Here is a 16,216-nt window from a genome sequence, read left to right on the forward strand (position 1 = left end):
TGTAAGGTATCTTTTGCTTGTAGACTCCCTTGCTTTTCTTGGACAGCTTGGTCGTGCACATTCATTCTCACTCCTTTTTTTTCTTTTTCTTTTTTGCTGTCTGAACATCAGCTGGTGTACTCCAGCTGTAAAACCCCATCATAGTACTTTTCTTTCCACTTTTCTGCTTTTTCTTTCGGCCTGTTCAACTAAAAGCAAAAGAATCCCTAATTGCGCCCCTGCTTTACTTGCTTGTTTAGCAGCTTGTTCATCTCGTTCCCCCCATTCAATCCTCACCCATCCCGAAAACCCGTTTGAAGAAACGGGCACCCTGGAACCAGAAAGCTGCAGACTAACTTCCTCGCTTATCCTCTTGCCTCCAAACCGCCCATCTCTGGCCACGATGGCGTCAAGCCATGGGCACTCTGGCTGTCTCTTTGGTGAGAGTTACCACTTCCTGCACTATGTTCCTGGAGGTTACCATGTCGTGGCTTATATGATGAATCTTGCGCATGCCCCACCGCCACCTAGTAGAGTGCTCTGTTTCTCTGCCCAAGTCATCAGATTTGTTGGTGAGAATCGAGACTTCTAAAGAGAGAGGTGCAGAAAGAAGAGAATATCACAAGCTCGGAACTTCATACATGGCCCAGCAATCTAACAGCTGCATCAACCTGGGCACTTCGTAGCACCAGCAGCAACAATAGCACCACCACCACCAGCAATGGATAGCCATGCAATACCCGGCGACGGCGACAATGGCGATGATGCAGCAGTAGATGATGGTGTACCCGCAGCATTACATGCCTTACGGGGTGACTTCTCATCATCCTCACCACAATCCGAACCACCATCGGCCTCAGGCTGTGGCGTATCAGCAGTAACAGCAACAGCAGCAGTCGCCGTCACAAAAATAGGGGCCTAACAACGAGGTCAAGACCATCTGGGTTGGTAACCTTCATCATTGGATGGACGAGACTTACCTTCACGGATGCTTTGCGCACACTGGACAATGGTTTCTTTTATGATTGTAAGAGGGGAATTTTGAGGAAGGTGAGGAGGAGGGTGAGAGTCCCTGAGAGTTTTTTTAGAGAAAAAGAGAGTTCTTTTCTCTGAGGACACATAAACGAATAGAGAGAGAAAGAGATATGAGATGACATGGTGGCTTGCTGTTTCTGGGGGTTTTCTGGAAAAGATTTGGGTTCTTGGTTTCTGCAGATTCATGGCAGAGGTGAAAAAATGAAAGATAACTGACACAACTTTTTGTATCGTTTCCCACATACGGCGCCAAATGTTGATGCACAAAACTGGAGGGGTCTTAGAACAACATAAATCAGACCGTGAATCTGCAAGAAATGTAAATAACACAAGATGTATCGTGGTTCACCCCAAGGTTTGGGCTACGTCCACACTGATATTGTATTTCTGAGGGAGAGAGAGCTCTGAATATGAGAGTGAGAGCTTTGAGGGGATGAGAGGGCTTAAGAAATGGCCTTTGGAAGCGAGCAGGCTCCCCTAATTGTGAGGGTGAGGGGTCCTATTATAGAATAAGGGCTCATCACTTATTACATATTTGCCCCTTCCTTTATTATATAATTACATTTAAGTCCCCTGAGTATTTATACGAGATCAAAATACAAGGGCCCTAAGTATGGTATAAACAAGAAGGTTGCTCACCTTTCCAAAATTGAAAAAGAAAATATTTTTTACTAGCATCGCATTTTAATTTTATGCTTACACAACTACCTTCAGAGGTGTAGTGCAATATATTCGAAGTTTCATATAATTTTCCACTTACATATTCTAATTCATGATTTCTTATGCGTTGACCAATATATGGAATAAAAAAGTATGTGAGTTTCACATGGCAATTATAGTTCAATACATGGAAACTCATAAATTAGTTTGATTATGGGCTAGTTTATGATGTTTATCTCATACACATTCAATTTTTCTCATATTTTCGAATTCCGTGATGTTTAGACACATAAATCATTATACTATTGAATCCACCTAGTGTTAGTAATATGATTAGTTTTTTGTGTATGTAAAAATAAAGAAAGGAAAACATCTATAAGCACAACACAAGAATGTCAAGAAACAAGAGGAGTTGTAATGAATGAAACCCTAAAGAAAAACATATAGGATAATAGGCGATTAAAAATAGGTAAGGCGTGATGAAAATACTATACAAGAAATCAGAATAATGATCCATGCAGGTCATTGAATTTTATTAGCAAAAGCAACCCTGTGGATACAGGGTCATATCAATCCATCTCATTACACAAGCACATTCCTTACACAGATTACATTGATTTTTAACAAATTTATTAGCACTTTTTGTTGCACATGCATCTACGGCGGAAGCCACGACATTTGCCTCCAGTGAACTGCTCCCTTTTGCAGGTGTTTTTACAGTTAGTGGATGAAAAGCACAACCCCTTGAACTTGCCGCTCGCAGCCTCGCAGGTCCTTTCCTGAACTTCCTTGCTTGACTTATTCCTTGCCTCAACACCCAATGGCCCCATCTCTGTCAAATCCCATTGATCAAATTTTTTTTGGTCGAATAAGATGCGTTATTGAAAACATCATAAGAAATTAATTACTTAAAAGTGGTATAATTACCGGTAGCGGCTAAAAGCAGGACAAGAACGAAGGCAGCTGAAACAAGACGCGTGGAACGCTCCATTTGAATGTGTGTTTATGTGAGTGTGTGCTTGATCTGTGTGTTTGTATGTGCGTGCTTGTGTATGATAAGAGGTCTTAGACGCTAATGCAAAGAACAATAACCATGCAAGGCTTATTATACAGGGGATCTAGGGCAGATTAAAGAGGATTGTTCTCCATAAAAAGAGGTAACTCCATACCCAAAATAAAAAGTTGAAATTTTCAGCTTAATTGGCACCCTAAACCAAATTTCTATTTTTGTTGACTAAGTTCTCCGCCCTATATTTTTCTATGCACATTTAACTTTTGTTTTAAAAGAATGTATGGGTATTAAGAATATTTGAGTCTGGAGAAGGTTAGATATGTGCATGTGCCATGCATAGTAATATTATTGATGTTATCGGGCCATGCCTTCAAATAAACGAGGAAAGAGAAAGAAAGAGAAACAACAGGACCATGCATGCATATTTCTGCGCTCAACTGAAATGTCTTTCTCTGTCCGTTCTTCCCACACGAACGATGACAATATTCCTTTATTTCATATAATTTTCCACTTACATATTGTAATTCATAATCCTTTATTCAATACATGAAAACACATGAATTGGATTGATTGGGGCTAGTTGATAATCTCATACACATTCTATCTTTTCTCAAATTTTTGAATTCTCCGATATTCAGACACACATACCTCATCATATTGTTGAATAAGAGCTTGTTTAAAAGTACTTTTAAAATAATTGAAACGCTTTTGGTGAAATTAATTTTGAGTTCTAAAAGCAAGTGTTTTTTGAACGAAGCACCAAATATATGTTTCTTGCAAGAAACATTTAAATGCTTTTTAAGGATCTATTTGGATTTTTACTATGGATTGGTTTCAAAAGCATTTTCATCAAAATCACTTTTAGTTATTCTAAAAGTATTTCCAAACGAACCCTCTACTTAGTGCCAATAGGATGATTAATTTTGTGTATCTGACAAAGGAAAAAAAAAACATCTATAAGCACAACACAAGAATGTTAAGAAACAAAAGGAGCAGTAATGAAAGAAACCCTGTCGAAACAGGGTGATTTAGTTAAATAGCAAGAGTGGCCACTATATAGAAGGCTTAATAAATCTATCTCATTACACACAAGCACAGTCCAAAGTCCACAGACTCATCTCTCGCGCACAGATTCCAAACTACTATATAACAAAGTTAGCATTGTTTGGCGCACATGCATCTACGGCGGAAGCCATGGCATTGTCCTCCATTGAAGCCCTCTGACTTGCAGGTGTTTACGCAGTTGCTTGTGAAAAAGCACACTGCCTTGAACTTGCTGCTCTGAGACTCGCACGTCCTTCTCTTGGAGAGATTTTTCAGTGTGACTGTCACATAAGGCGGTACACCACGTGTCTCTATGTAAATGATTGGATATGTGTGTTAAAAGGTTAATAACTTAAAAATTAAAATTTTTCACCACTTACATAAAAACACACGGTGTACCATCCGTATTCCCATCACAACTAAAAAATTTCCCTTCTCTCGACAGCCATTGGTCCCATCTCTACCAAATTCAAACTCATTAAAACGACATCAATCTTTAGCTTAAAATCATATTAATTAAGAAAAGAGACATGTTTAAGACTGCTTATGGAAGGCTTAAAGTGTTTTCTCACGACAAAAATGCTTCTAATTATAATTACGTATGACATAAATTAAAAAAACACTTTTGAGTCGTGGAGGCATGGACGGAGTCAGAAACACTTTTTTAGTGGAGACAACTTTTAAAGATTAAATTAAATTGAAAATTCAATACAATGTATCTACTTTTATCCAACTACATGATTTTGGACTGGTGTTTAGAACGCTAAAATTGCCAACCATTAGCTTACATGACTAGGAAGGGTGAGAGGATAGGAAGTATAGAACGTAAGAGGACAATTTATATTTTTAGTTGGAGCAATTTTCCATCATAAAAAGAGTTGAGTGGTGGCAACTGCCCCCAGTGGGCATATGCTGCCTAGTGCCTCCGTCCATGCGTGGAAGTACTTCATGTTCAATAAATATTTGTACATATTTATAATATTAATTATAAAAGGCAAAAGGGTTTATAAGCATAATTGCTTCTTTCATACCAATAGTAGCAAAAAACAAGACATGGACGAAGGCGACTGGAACAAGACGCATTGAGGACTTCCTGTTAGATCTATGTGTGTTTTGTGAGTGTGTGCTTGATCTGTGCGTGTGTGCTTGTGTATGAATTAGAGATCAGATTTTGCTGATACAGACAACTATAACCATGCATAGCTTATTATTATGGGAGTTTTAACGAAAAGCCTATGGTACTGTTCATTTTAACGAAAAACCACATTTTTACACTAAAAAGTCAAACATGGTACTATTCACTTTACCCTTTATTTTGTCCTTATCATTAAAACTCAAAGTTTTCAAGTCATTTTCATTAGTTTTCCTTATTATATATGGAAAGAAGATCCATTTCCGAAAACGGATCTCAGCTCCATAGCCAAAATAAGCAGTTGAAAAATTCCAGCTTAAAAGGCACCACAAACCAAATTCCTATTTTTGTTAACTAAGTTTTGGCTTCATAATTTAGATTACTGTAACCTAATTACAATTTTCATATACATAACAACTTTTTAACAAGTTTACAGTTAAGATTTCAAACTTAGGGTTGGTTAAAAACTTAGGATCATAATATTGATAAATATAAGTTCTTATAAATGCATACTATAGCAATACCACACATACTATGTAGAGAATATGTAGAGAAGTGGGAGCAAAATGTGTTAGTGTTTTAAAAATAGGTAAGAATAATGAAAACACTACACAAGACATAAAATTAATGATCCATGCAGGGTCATTCAATTTATTAGCAAAAGCTACCCTGTGGATACAGAGTCATTTCAATCCATCTCATTACACAAGCACGATCCCAACACATATTACATTTTTTTTAACAAATTAATTAGCACTTTTTGTTGCACATGCATCTACGACGAAAGCCCTGGCATTGGCCTCCGGTGAATTTCTCCACTTTGCAAGTGTTTTTACAGTTGGTAGACGAAAAGCACAACCCCTTGAACTTGCCGCTCGCAGCCTCACATGTCCTTTCCTTAGCTACCTTGTCTGACTTACTCCTTGCCTCAACACCCATTGGTCCCATCTCTGTAAAATCAAATTACATTAAATATAAAAATCAGCTTTTTGTCAAATAAGATGTTTTATTCAAAACATCATAAGAAGTTAATTATTAAAAAGAGGTATAATTACCGGTAGCAGCGAAAAGCAGGACAAGAACGAAGGCAGCTGAAACAAGACGCATAGAATGCTCCATTTGAATATGTGTTTCTTTGGTGTGTGATATGTGTGTTTGTGTGTGTGTGCTTGTGTATGATAAGAGAGATCTCAATCGCTAATGCAAAGAACAATAACCATGGAAGGCTTATTATATAGGGGATATATGGCAGATTAAAGAGGATTGATCTCCGTAAAGAAAGGTAGCTCCACGCCCAAAATAAAAGGTTGAAATATTCAGCTTAATTGGCACCATAAACCAAATTCCTATTTTTATTGACTAAGTTCTCCACACTACAATTTTCTATGCACATTAGGTTCTCTTTTTCAAGCACATTTAACATTTCCTTTAAAATAATATTTGGGTTATAAGCACATTTGGCTTATTATTCAGATTTTTATATGTAAACGAAGCGCCATATATATCTCATCGGAAAGACCATAGTTCTTATAACGATATAATTTTTTTTAAAATTTTTTTGTTTGTTTATACCATAATAATTTAAATTATATAGATAAGGATTTGAACATTAGGTATAGAGAAGATTATTACGTTACATTAGCTAACTTGGCTAAGCCTAGTAAAATGAATTTAAAAGTAGAATAGTGGAGGAAATAATGATTAATTGTATTTCAAACATAGGACATTACAAAGACTTAAATTTGTTGACAAATAAAGAAGTTACATATAGCATGTCATATTGTATAAAATAATTCATGACGGTGCTACTTAACAAACAAGAACATTAGAAATCATAACAACGATACAATATTAACAATCCAACTATGACTTGGGTCATTTATTTATTCCGGCTAGCTCCACACTAGTACCAAAGTACATATGTCCATGAACACACTGTTAATTAAGTGATTAGTGATCAGCTTATCAATAGCTTAATTAATTAGCTAATTAACAATGTCCAGTGCAAAAGCATATATGGCGTAATTAAGCCACGACAGTGGCCTCTGGGGTGTAAGAAGGATGAAGTTCAAAAGTGTGATCCAAGTGAAGAGACTATCAATGGTTAAAACAAAAGCCATGTGTCAAAAGATTAAATCAGCTAAAATACATATAGTTAGTTAGTTGGAATCTGGAGAGGTTAGATAACTTGGTTAGAAGAAGTTAGTTGAGATAAGGAGGTTATGAATTACTTGCTTCACAAGTCTTGTAGCTGAACACATATATAAGTGAGCGTTGTAAATCATATGGTATTAAGAAAGAAAGCTTTTATCTGATATACATCTCTATCTCTTTTCTCTCTCTGTTCAACCTTTTCTATTTCTCTCTGTGAAACTATCTTAACATGGGGAAGCCCTCAGTTTGGCAAACAACAACATAATTACTTTTTCTCACGTAGGTTCCCATGAAGCGATTAGTTTGAGACTCCATGTCCTACCCTCAACAACCATCGTCCGTTTAAACAATTATCAAAACAAAATATGGTAAATATGAATGCTTAAAATCGTAATAATATATGTTAACAATGAAATTGAGTAACAAGATTGAGGAAGAAGAAGTATTACTGGTGGCCACCAAAAGCAACAGGAAGACGCAGGTAGTTGGGAGAAAACGCATGGACCGTTTTCTATGTATCTGTAACAAGTTTGTAGTTAAGATTTCAAACTTAGGGTAACTCAGAATGATATTATTGATATATATAGGTTCTTATAAATTCATAATATAGGAATACCCAAGGATGAAACCAAAGATCTATATGGACATGGGCATCCTATAAAACAAAATCATACATATTAAAAAGCTCAAGAATTTATTAACAAAACACATATATTAACCCATAAAATTTTTCGTATAACATATTACAATATCCCACGACGCATTTTCAAGTTTTGAAAGTATTGCATGACAATTTCATTACCAATACCATCAAATATCTCTTTTTTTTTTAAATATCCATGTTATTATTCATCCATAATTTCCTTCTGATTTTTGAATTGATTATTTGAAAATTTCATAGCTTAAAATGCTCTATCACGTAAAATTACTATATGTACAATTTTTTTCACAAAAAAAATTGAGTTGGGGCATCCGCCTCTTGGGCCCAAGGTGGCTCCGTCCTTAGCAATACCACACATGCTATGTAGAGAAGTGAGAGAAAAATATGAAAGTGTTTTTTTTTTTCAAAAAAAATGTGGAAGAGTCTTTTGAAATGTCATCAAGAAAACATTATCTTAAAAGACCATTTCTTCTAAAATAAAGTAAAAAACAATTAATTAAGTCCTTGCTTAAAAGTTGCTTAAGCAACTTCGAACCTTTACTAATTTTTTTCTTGTGCATCAACCTCACCTTGTCTTACATATGTTGTTACCGGTTTAAAAGTCAAAAGAATATAATACAACCGAAGGTGTGGATAAAAAAGTACATTTGAAATTGACAATGTGACTTAACAATTTTTGAGATACAAATTAAAGTAATGTGTTGAATCCAAGTACACTAAGTGAAATATTTTCAACAATGCCTTGTCAAAATGGCAAAAAAGTTTCGTTATTAGCATTTGACGATAATTATCATGCACTCTTTCTTAATGGAAAGACAGTAAACAAAAGAAGAGTATGTGGTGATTATCTGGAATGTTAGCAATAACCCTGAAGAAAAATATGATAATAGGCGATTAAAAATGCGTAAGGTGCGGTGAAAATACTAAACAATACATAAAAATAATGATCCTTGGAGGGTCATTCAATTTATTAGCAAAAGCAAGCCTGTGGATACATGGTCATATCAATCAATTTCATTACACAAGCACAATCTCCACACAAATTACAGTTCTATTTATACCAAATCAATTAGCACTTTTTATTGCATATGCATCTACGACGGAAGCCATGACATTCGCCTCCAATGAATTTTTCCGTTTTGCAGGTGTTTTTACTGTTGGTAGACGAAAAGCACATCCCCTTGAACTTGCCGCTTGTAGCCTCGCAGGTCCTTTCCTTAACTGCCTTGCCTGACTTGCTCCTTGCCTCAACACCCATTGGCCCCATCTCTGTCAAATCGAATTACATTAAATATAAATATTTTGTTTTTTGTCAAATGAGACTCTTTATTCGAAACATCATAAGAAATTAATTATTAATAAGAGATATAATTACCGGTAGCGGAGAAAAGTAGGACAAGGATGAAGGTGGCTGAAACAAGACGCATTGAACGCTCAATTTGAATTTGTTTGTATGTAATCTGTGTGCTTGTGTATGATAAGAGAGATCTCAGACGCTAATGCAAAGAACAATAACCATGCAAGACTTATTATATAGGAATCTAGGGCAAATTAAAGAGTGTTGGTCTCCGTAAAAAGAGGTAGCTTATACTTAACCAACAGTGAATTATTTCAGCTAGTTCCACACTAGCACCAAAGTACATGCGTCCATGTACCCACTAATAATTAAGTGATAAGTGACCAGCTCATCACTAGCTTAATTAATTAGATAATTAACAATTTTTTTGTGCAAAAGCATCTGCGGCTTAAACCCAAGAACGACCACCAGTAAAGCCCTTAGTTTGGGAAACAACTGCAAAGTTACTTTTACTCACGCAAGTTCCATTGAAGCGGTTAGTCTTGAGATTCACAGGTTCTACCTTCAGCAACTTTTCCTCCTTTAAACAATTATTCCAAACAAAATAAGGTTACAATGCATGCTTATAATCATGTATAATACATACATACATACATATATATATATATATATATATATATATATATATTCATACTACAGCAATACATCAGGGACGAAGTTTGAGATCGATTTGACTCGGGATATCTTAAAAAACAAAGTCATAAATTAAAAGGCTTAAGAATTAACTAACAAAGGACATATATTAATCCATAAAATATTTCATACAACATATTACAATATCTCACAATGCATTTTAAGTTTTGAAAGCGTTGCATAACAACTTCATTACCAATACCTTCAAATATCTATTCCTATACAAATAACCATGTTATCATTCATCCATTAATTTTCTTACGATTTCTCAATTGATCCTTTAAAAATTTCATAACCTAAAATGCTCTATCACTTGAAATTATAATATGCAATATGTATGATTTTTTCACAAAAAACCGAGTTAGGGCATCAGCCCCTTGGGCCGAAGGTGGCTCCATTCTTGGCAATACTCCACATACTATGCAGAAAAATGAGAGAAAATTATGAAAGTGTTTTAAGAAAAAAAAATGTGGAAGAGTTTTAAAATGTTAATTAACAAGAAAATATTAATCTTTAAGGACTATTTCTTCTAAAATAAAATAAAATAAAAATAAACAATTAAGTCTTTTCTTAAAAGTTCCTTAAGCAATTTCGAACCTTTTCCTAATTTTTTTTCTTGTGCATTAACCTCACCTTGTCTTACATATATTACAACTGGTTTAAAGGTCAAAAGAACTTAATACAATAGAAGGTGTGGCTAGAAAAGTACATCTGAAATCGACAATGCGACTTAAATAATCTTTGTGACACAAATAAAAGTAATGTGTTGAATCCAAGTATACACTAAGTGAAAATTTTCAACAAAATGCCTTGTCAAAATGAAACAAAAAAAATTGTTATTAGCATTTAACAATAATTATCTATCACTCCTTCTTAATTGAAAGTCAATAAACAAAAGAAGAGTCTGTGGTGATAATCTGGAATGTTAATTATAACTCTGAAGAAAAACATATAGGATAATAGGCGATTAAAAGTACGTAAGGGGCAGTAAAAACACTACACTAGACATATGAATAATGATCCATGCACGGTCATTCAATTTATTAGCAAAAGCAACCATGTGGATACAGGGCCATATCAATCCATCGCATTACACAAGCACGGTTTCTACACAGATTACGTTTATTTTTAACAAATTAATTAGCACTTTTTGGTGCACACGCATGTACGGGTCAAGCCACTACATTTGCCTCTGGTGAATTGCTCTTTTCTGCAGGTGTGTTTACAGTTGTTGGACGAAAAGCACAACCCTTTGAACAAGGTGCTCGGAACCTCGCAAATCTTTCCCTCAATTGCCTTGCTTGACTCAGTCCTTGCCTCAACACTCATTGGCCCCATCTCTAAAGATCAAAAAAAATTTTGTTAAAAAAGATGCTTTATTCGAAACATCATAAAAAATTAATGATTAAAAGGAGGTATAATTACCGGTAGCAGCAAAAAACATGACAAGAATGAAGGCGGCTGAAACCAGACGCATTGAACGCTCCATTTGAATCTGTGTGTTTGTGACTTGAACTGCGTGTTTCTGTGTGTGTGCTTGTGTGTGATAAGAGAGATCTTAGACGCTGATGCAAAGAACAATAACCATGGAAGGCTTTTTATATAAGGATGTAGCGCAACTTAAAGAGGATCGGTCAGCGTAAAGCGAGGTTGCTCCACACCCAAAATACAAAGTTGAAATTTCCAACCTAAGAGGCACCGTAAACAAAATTTCTATTTTTGATGACTAAGTTATCCGCCATACATTTTTCTATGCATATTAGGGTTTCTTTTTCGAGCACATTTAACTTTTGCTTTTAAAAGAATATTTGGGTTTTAACTTTTAAGCAAATTTGACTTATTATTCACATTTTTATATGTAAATGAAGCGGCATATATATATCTCACATAAAACACCATAGTTCTTATCATGATTTGCACATTAGGTGTAGACGAAGATTATGTTGCTTTCGGTAACGTGGTTAACCCTTTATTTTGTCCTTATCATTAAAACTCAAAGTTTTCAAGCCCTTTTCATTAGTTTTCCTTAATAAAAATGTTAAAGTAGAACCTTGAGGAAATGATGGTTAATTGTATTTTGTAGGGCATTACAAGGAATTAAATTTGTTGATAAATAAGAAGTTACACAGTACGACATACTGTACGAAGTAACTCATGACGGTGATACTTAATAAACAAAAATATTGTCCGTTTATCGTACGTCGTGCAGTCAGTTTTTATTAAGTACTATTTATGTTTATTGTTAAATAAAAATATTTAAAATAATTTCTGACCGCACAATGTACGATGAACAGACACGAAAAACCATAACAGAGATACGATATTAATTAATAACCCAACAGTGAATTATTCCAGCTAGTTCCACACTAGCACCAAAGTACATGCGTCCATGCACCCACTAATAATTAAGTGATAAGTGATCAGCCCATCACTAGCTTAATTAATTAGCCTACTATTGTTTGTGCAAAAGCATCTGCGGCATAAACCCAAGAACCAGCCACTAGGGAAGCCCTTAGTTTGACAAACAACTACACAATTACTTTTACTCACGCAAGTTCCATTGACGCGGTTACTCTGAAACTCGCAGGTCCTACCCTCACCAACTGTCGTCCATTTAAACAATTATTTCAAACAAAATAAGGTTACTATGCATGCCTATAATCGTAATATATATATATTAACGATGAAGATAGTTAACAAGATCGAGCAAGAAGAAATACTACCGCTTGCTATTAACAAAGAGAAAGAAAAGAATAGCTTGTGAAAACTAGAGAAAGAAAGAAGCTACAGAGAATGATGAACTCTTCAATATATGTTTTGGAAGATGAAAAGATCCACCCAAATGCCTTACACATTTCGTTTATGTAGAGAAAACTAACAGTTACAAAAGTACAATACTACCCTTCTTATATTCTTTTATCTTTCTAACAATCCAATCCTACTTAACAACCTTACAACTGTCTAACCAACTATTTCAACTGTATAACCGACTAACCAACTACTATGGTTATTACTCCCCCCTCAAACTAAGCATGGAGCAACCGAGCTTAGTTTGTTGAACAATCGGTGACAATCCCAAACCAAGAAACCGGCAATGCTTCAAGAAAACAGGACTATGTAAGCCCTTGGTGAATACATCAGCAACCTGATCATCTGTTGGAATGTAATGAACACTGATGTCACCTTTTTGGACCTTTTCTCTAACAAAATGGTAATCTGTATCAAGGTGTTTGATTTTAGAATGAAACACCGGATTAGAACTTAAGGCAAGGGCTGACAGATTATCACGGTGAAGAGCAGGAGGACGAGGAAGAAACTGATGAATATCTTTGAACACAGATCGAATCCATGACACATCAGTTGCACAGTGTGCCAAAGCTTTGTACTCAGCTTCAGTAGAACTGCGGGATACTGTAGATTGCTTCTTCGATTGCCATGAAACAGGATTAGAGCCAATATAGACCACAAACCCGGAAAGTGATCGTCGAGTAGTAATGTCTGCAGCCCAATCAGAGTCTGAATAGGCATTGATGTGGAAATTGTCACTTTTAGTATAGCATAAACCATAGCTGATGGTTCCCTGAATATAACGGAGGATTCTTTTGACCAGATGAAAATGGGCATCAGTTGGTGCTGTCATAAATTGACACACCATATTCACTGAATAAGCAAGATCAGGCCTTGTGAAAGTCAAATACTGAAGGGCACCAACAATACTTCGATATTGACTTGGATCAGATAACAATGTACCTTCACCAGCAAGAATCTGTGTGTGTGGCTTGAAAGGAGTAGATGTGGGCTTACAAGAGTCCATGCCTGCCTTTTTCAACAAATCTGTGGCATACTTGGATTGGTTAATAAACAGAGACCCATCATCATTGTAATGAATATGCAAACCCAAGAAATAGCTTAAGCGCCCCATATCTTTAAGATCAAACACTGCTGCCAAGTTGTTGATTATGCCTTGTACCTTTATGGAATTGGAACCAGTAAGGATGATATCATCCACATACAACAGCAACAAAATAATATCTTCATTATCAGTCTTGACAAATAGACTTGAATCAGAAAGAGAAGGTGTAAACCCAAAGGCTGGAAGATAGCTTGTAAACTTAGAATTCCAAGCCCTAGGAGCCTGTTTTAAACCATAGAGAGATTTCACTAATTTGCAAACATGAGTTGGATGTTCCTGATCAACAAAACCTTGGGGTTGCTGCATATAAACCTCTTCTTCTAATTCACCATGTAAAAAAGCATTTTTGACGTCCAATTGGCGCAAAGACCAACCAAACTGAGCAGCAAGTGCAAGTATAATCCTGACTGTAGTATGTCTAACAACAGGACTAAAAGTTTCAGAGTAGTCAAGACCATGTTCTTGTGTAAAGCCCTGGGCAACCAATCGGGCTTTGAATTTGGAAATAGACCCATCGGGATTCTTCTTGATCTTATAAACCCACTTACTACCAACTATCATTCGATGTGATGGAGGTGGAACTAAAATCCAAGTTCCCTGAGCTTTGAGAGCATCAAATTCCTCCTGCATAGCAATCTGCCATTCTTTCTTACTGGCAGCACCTTTGAAAGTTTTTGGTTCTTCATGATCGGAGACATGAGCCAGAAATGAGAAACCAGCATGACATGGATGTAAACATTGATTATCAGAACTACCATCCAGTAGTTGTAAGGAAGACAACTCAGGTAGGAAGGCTAGATAGTTAGAATAACTTTGTCTTGTGATTGCACCTGTTTGTAACCGAGTCTGCATCCCATGAGAACGTATCGGAACATTATCTGATGCACTAGATGAAGATGAAGCATCAAAAGGTAGAACTACCTGTAACTGGGCAGGATCAATGACAGGAAGCAAGGGAAGTGTAGCAGTGTGAGAGGAAAGAGTAAAGCCTGGTGTTGATGGTGATTCAATTGCCTGAGAATCCGAGACAACTGCAGTATCATTGTGGGAGATAGATGGAGACTGATGTCGATTTACATTTACCTCAGCTGAACTAGAATCTTGTGCAAGCACCTGAGACTCATGCATTGGACTATTGATATGCTCTCTGTGATATAAAGGAACTGGTATAATCACTGGTGTACATCTTTGTGATTCATGACTTTGTACCCCACCTGACTGAACTGCCTTAGGTAATCTCCCAGGAAAACATGATTCATCAAACACAACATGTCGAGATATAATACACTTCCGAGTTTGCATATTAAAACAGATAACTCCTTTATACCCCATAGAATAGCCCAAAAATATACACATAGCAGATCTGGCTTGCAATTTATTTGCTGCATATGGTCTTAACCAAGGAAACACAGCTGATCCGAAAATCTTGAGTGAGTGTACATCAGGGATTTTCCTATATAGCAGTTGATAAGGCGAGGACAAAGAAAGAATCTTACATGGCATTCTGTTAATCAAGAAGACAGAGTGTGCACATGCAAAATACCAAAACTCAGAAGTTAAACCAGCAGCATTGAGAAGTCTGATTGCAGTTTCAACTATATGGCGATGTTTCCTTTCTGCCACTCCATTCTGTTGTGGAGTGTATGGACAAGAAATGAATGAACTTATACCCTTGCTAGCTAGAAAATCAGTAAAAGCTTTACTAACATACTCTCTTCCACCATCTGTTTGCAAACCTTTTATGTGCACCCCAAACTGAGTAAGGACAAAATTATAAAATCTCACAAAGATTTGAAATACATCTGATTTATTACTCATCGGAAAAATCCACACATATCTGGTATATTCATCAATTAGAGTTACATAGTACCTATAACCTTCTAAGGACTTCACAGGAGAAGGACCCCAAACATCCGAGTGGATTTTTTCAAATGGAGAAGTACAAGTAACTGATCTAATTGGAAATGGAGTTCTAGACATTTTCCCCTGAATACAAGACACACAAACACTAGACTTACTATCTCTATCAGCCACAATATTCGACTTTTGTAACATACAATTCATGATTTCAGGAGTAGGATGCCCTAATCTCTGATGCCATGTATCACATTTGATAGCTTTACCCACATAAGCAACTGGACTACTTGTAATCGACTGTACTCCTCTCTGCCTTTGCACAACCGGAATCTGGAACAATTCTTCAGGCTTACTCTTTCCTTGATACACTATTTCCCTTATCTTCTTGTCCTGCACAAAGAATTCAGATTCATCACATATAAACCAGCTCTTATTGTCAGCACAGAGTTGTTTCACAGATAAAAGACTTCGCGCAATATGTGGAACATGTAACACTTTGTTGAGAATAAGAGAGTGATTGTTAGTTTGTAAAGTAGTTGACCCAATATTTTGGATTGATAGATCAGTACCATTACCAATGGTGATTTTGTCAGAACCCTCAAAAAGTGTGACATGATTCAAGGAATTAACATCAGCTGTCATATGATGAGATGCACCGGAATCAACAATCCAGGCATCTTGAGGAACAAATGGTGTGGTTTGTTGAGCCTGCATTGCAGACAATGATGAGGGTGGAAGCTGCCCTTGATATGAATAATTGCTTCGTTGATAACAATCAA

General features: G+C 36.1%; 4 protein-coding genes across 4 annotated transcripts; 1 reads left to right on the forward strand and 3 right to left on the reverse strand.

Moving 5' to 3' along the window:
• The first annotated feature begins 382 nt into the window (after positions 1-382).
• Positions 383-901, forward strand: LOC126596700 (uncharacterized). The gene is made up of 2 exons (XM_050263370.1): positions 383-551; positions 666-901. The coding sequence occupies exons 1-2, from the start codon at positions 383-385 to the stop codon at positions 899-901; spliced, it is 405 nt and encodes a 134-aa protein (XP_050119327.1).
• Positions 902-2,174: 1,273 nt separating this feature from the next.
• On the reverse strand, positions 2,175-2,776 carry LOC126597101 (defensin Tk-AMP-D1.1-like). Its single transcript, XM_050263872.1, has 2 exons — positions 2,602-2,776; positions 2,175-2,506 (listed from the first exon to the last, which is right to left on the reverse strand). The coding sequence occupies exons 1-2, from the start codon at positions 2,663-2,665 to the stop codon at positions 2,307-2,309; spliced, it is 264 nt and encodes an 87-aa protein (XP_050119829.1). The 5' UTR covers positions 2,666-2,776; the 3' UTR covers positions 2,175-2,306.
• Positions 2,777-5,481: 2,705 nt separating this feature from the next.
• Positions 5,482-6,076, reverse strand: LOC126597099 (defensin-like protein 4). The gene is made up of 2 exons (XM_050263870.1): positions 5,918-6,076; positions 5,482-5,812 (listed from the first exon to the last, which is right to left on the reverse strand). The coding sequence occupies exons 1-2, from the start codon at positions 5,979-5,981 to the stop codon at positions 5,613-5,615; spliced, it is 264 nt and encodes an 87-aa protein (XP_050119827.1). The 5' UTR covers positions 5,982-6,076; the 3' UTR covers positions 5,482-5,612.
• A 4,601-nt stretch (positions 6,077-10,677) lies between these two features.
• LOC126597100 (defensin-like protein 2) lies at positions 10,678-11,252 on the reverse strand. Its single transcript, XM_050263871.1, has 2 exons — positions 11,093-11,252; positions 10,678-11,007 (listed from the first exon to the last, which is right to left on the reverse strand). The coding sequence occupies exons 1-2, from the start codon at positions 11,154-11,156 to the stop codon at positions 10,808-10,810; spliced, it is 264 nt and encodes an 87-aa protein (XP_050119828.1). The 5' UTR covers positions 11,157-11,252; the 3' UTR covers positions 10,678-10,807.
• Positions 11,253-16,216: the final 4,964 nt, after the last annotated feature.

The sequence above is a fragment of the Malus sylvestris genome, chromosome 13, assembly GCF_916048215.2.
Source record: "Malus sylvestris chromosome 13, drMalSylv7.2, whole genome shotgun sequence".
NCBI classification, from domain to species: Eukaryota; Viridiplantae; Streptophyta; class Magnoliopsida; order Rosales; family Rosaceae; genus Malus; species Malus sylvestris.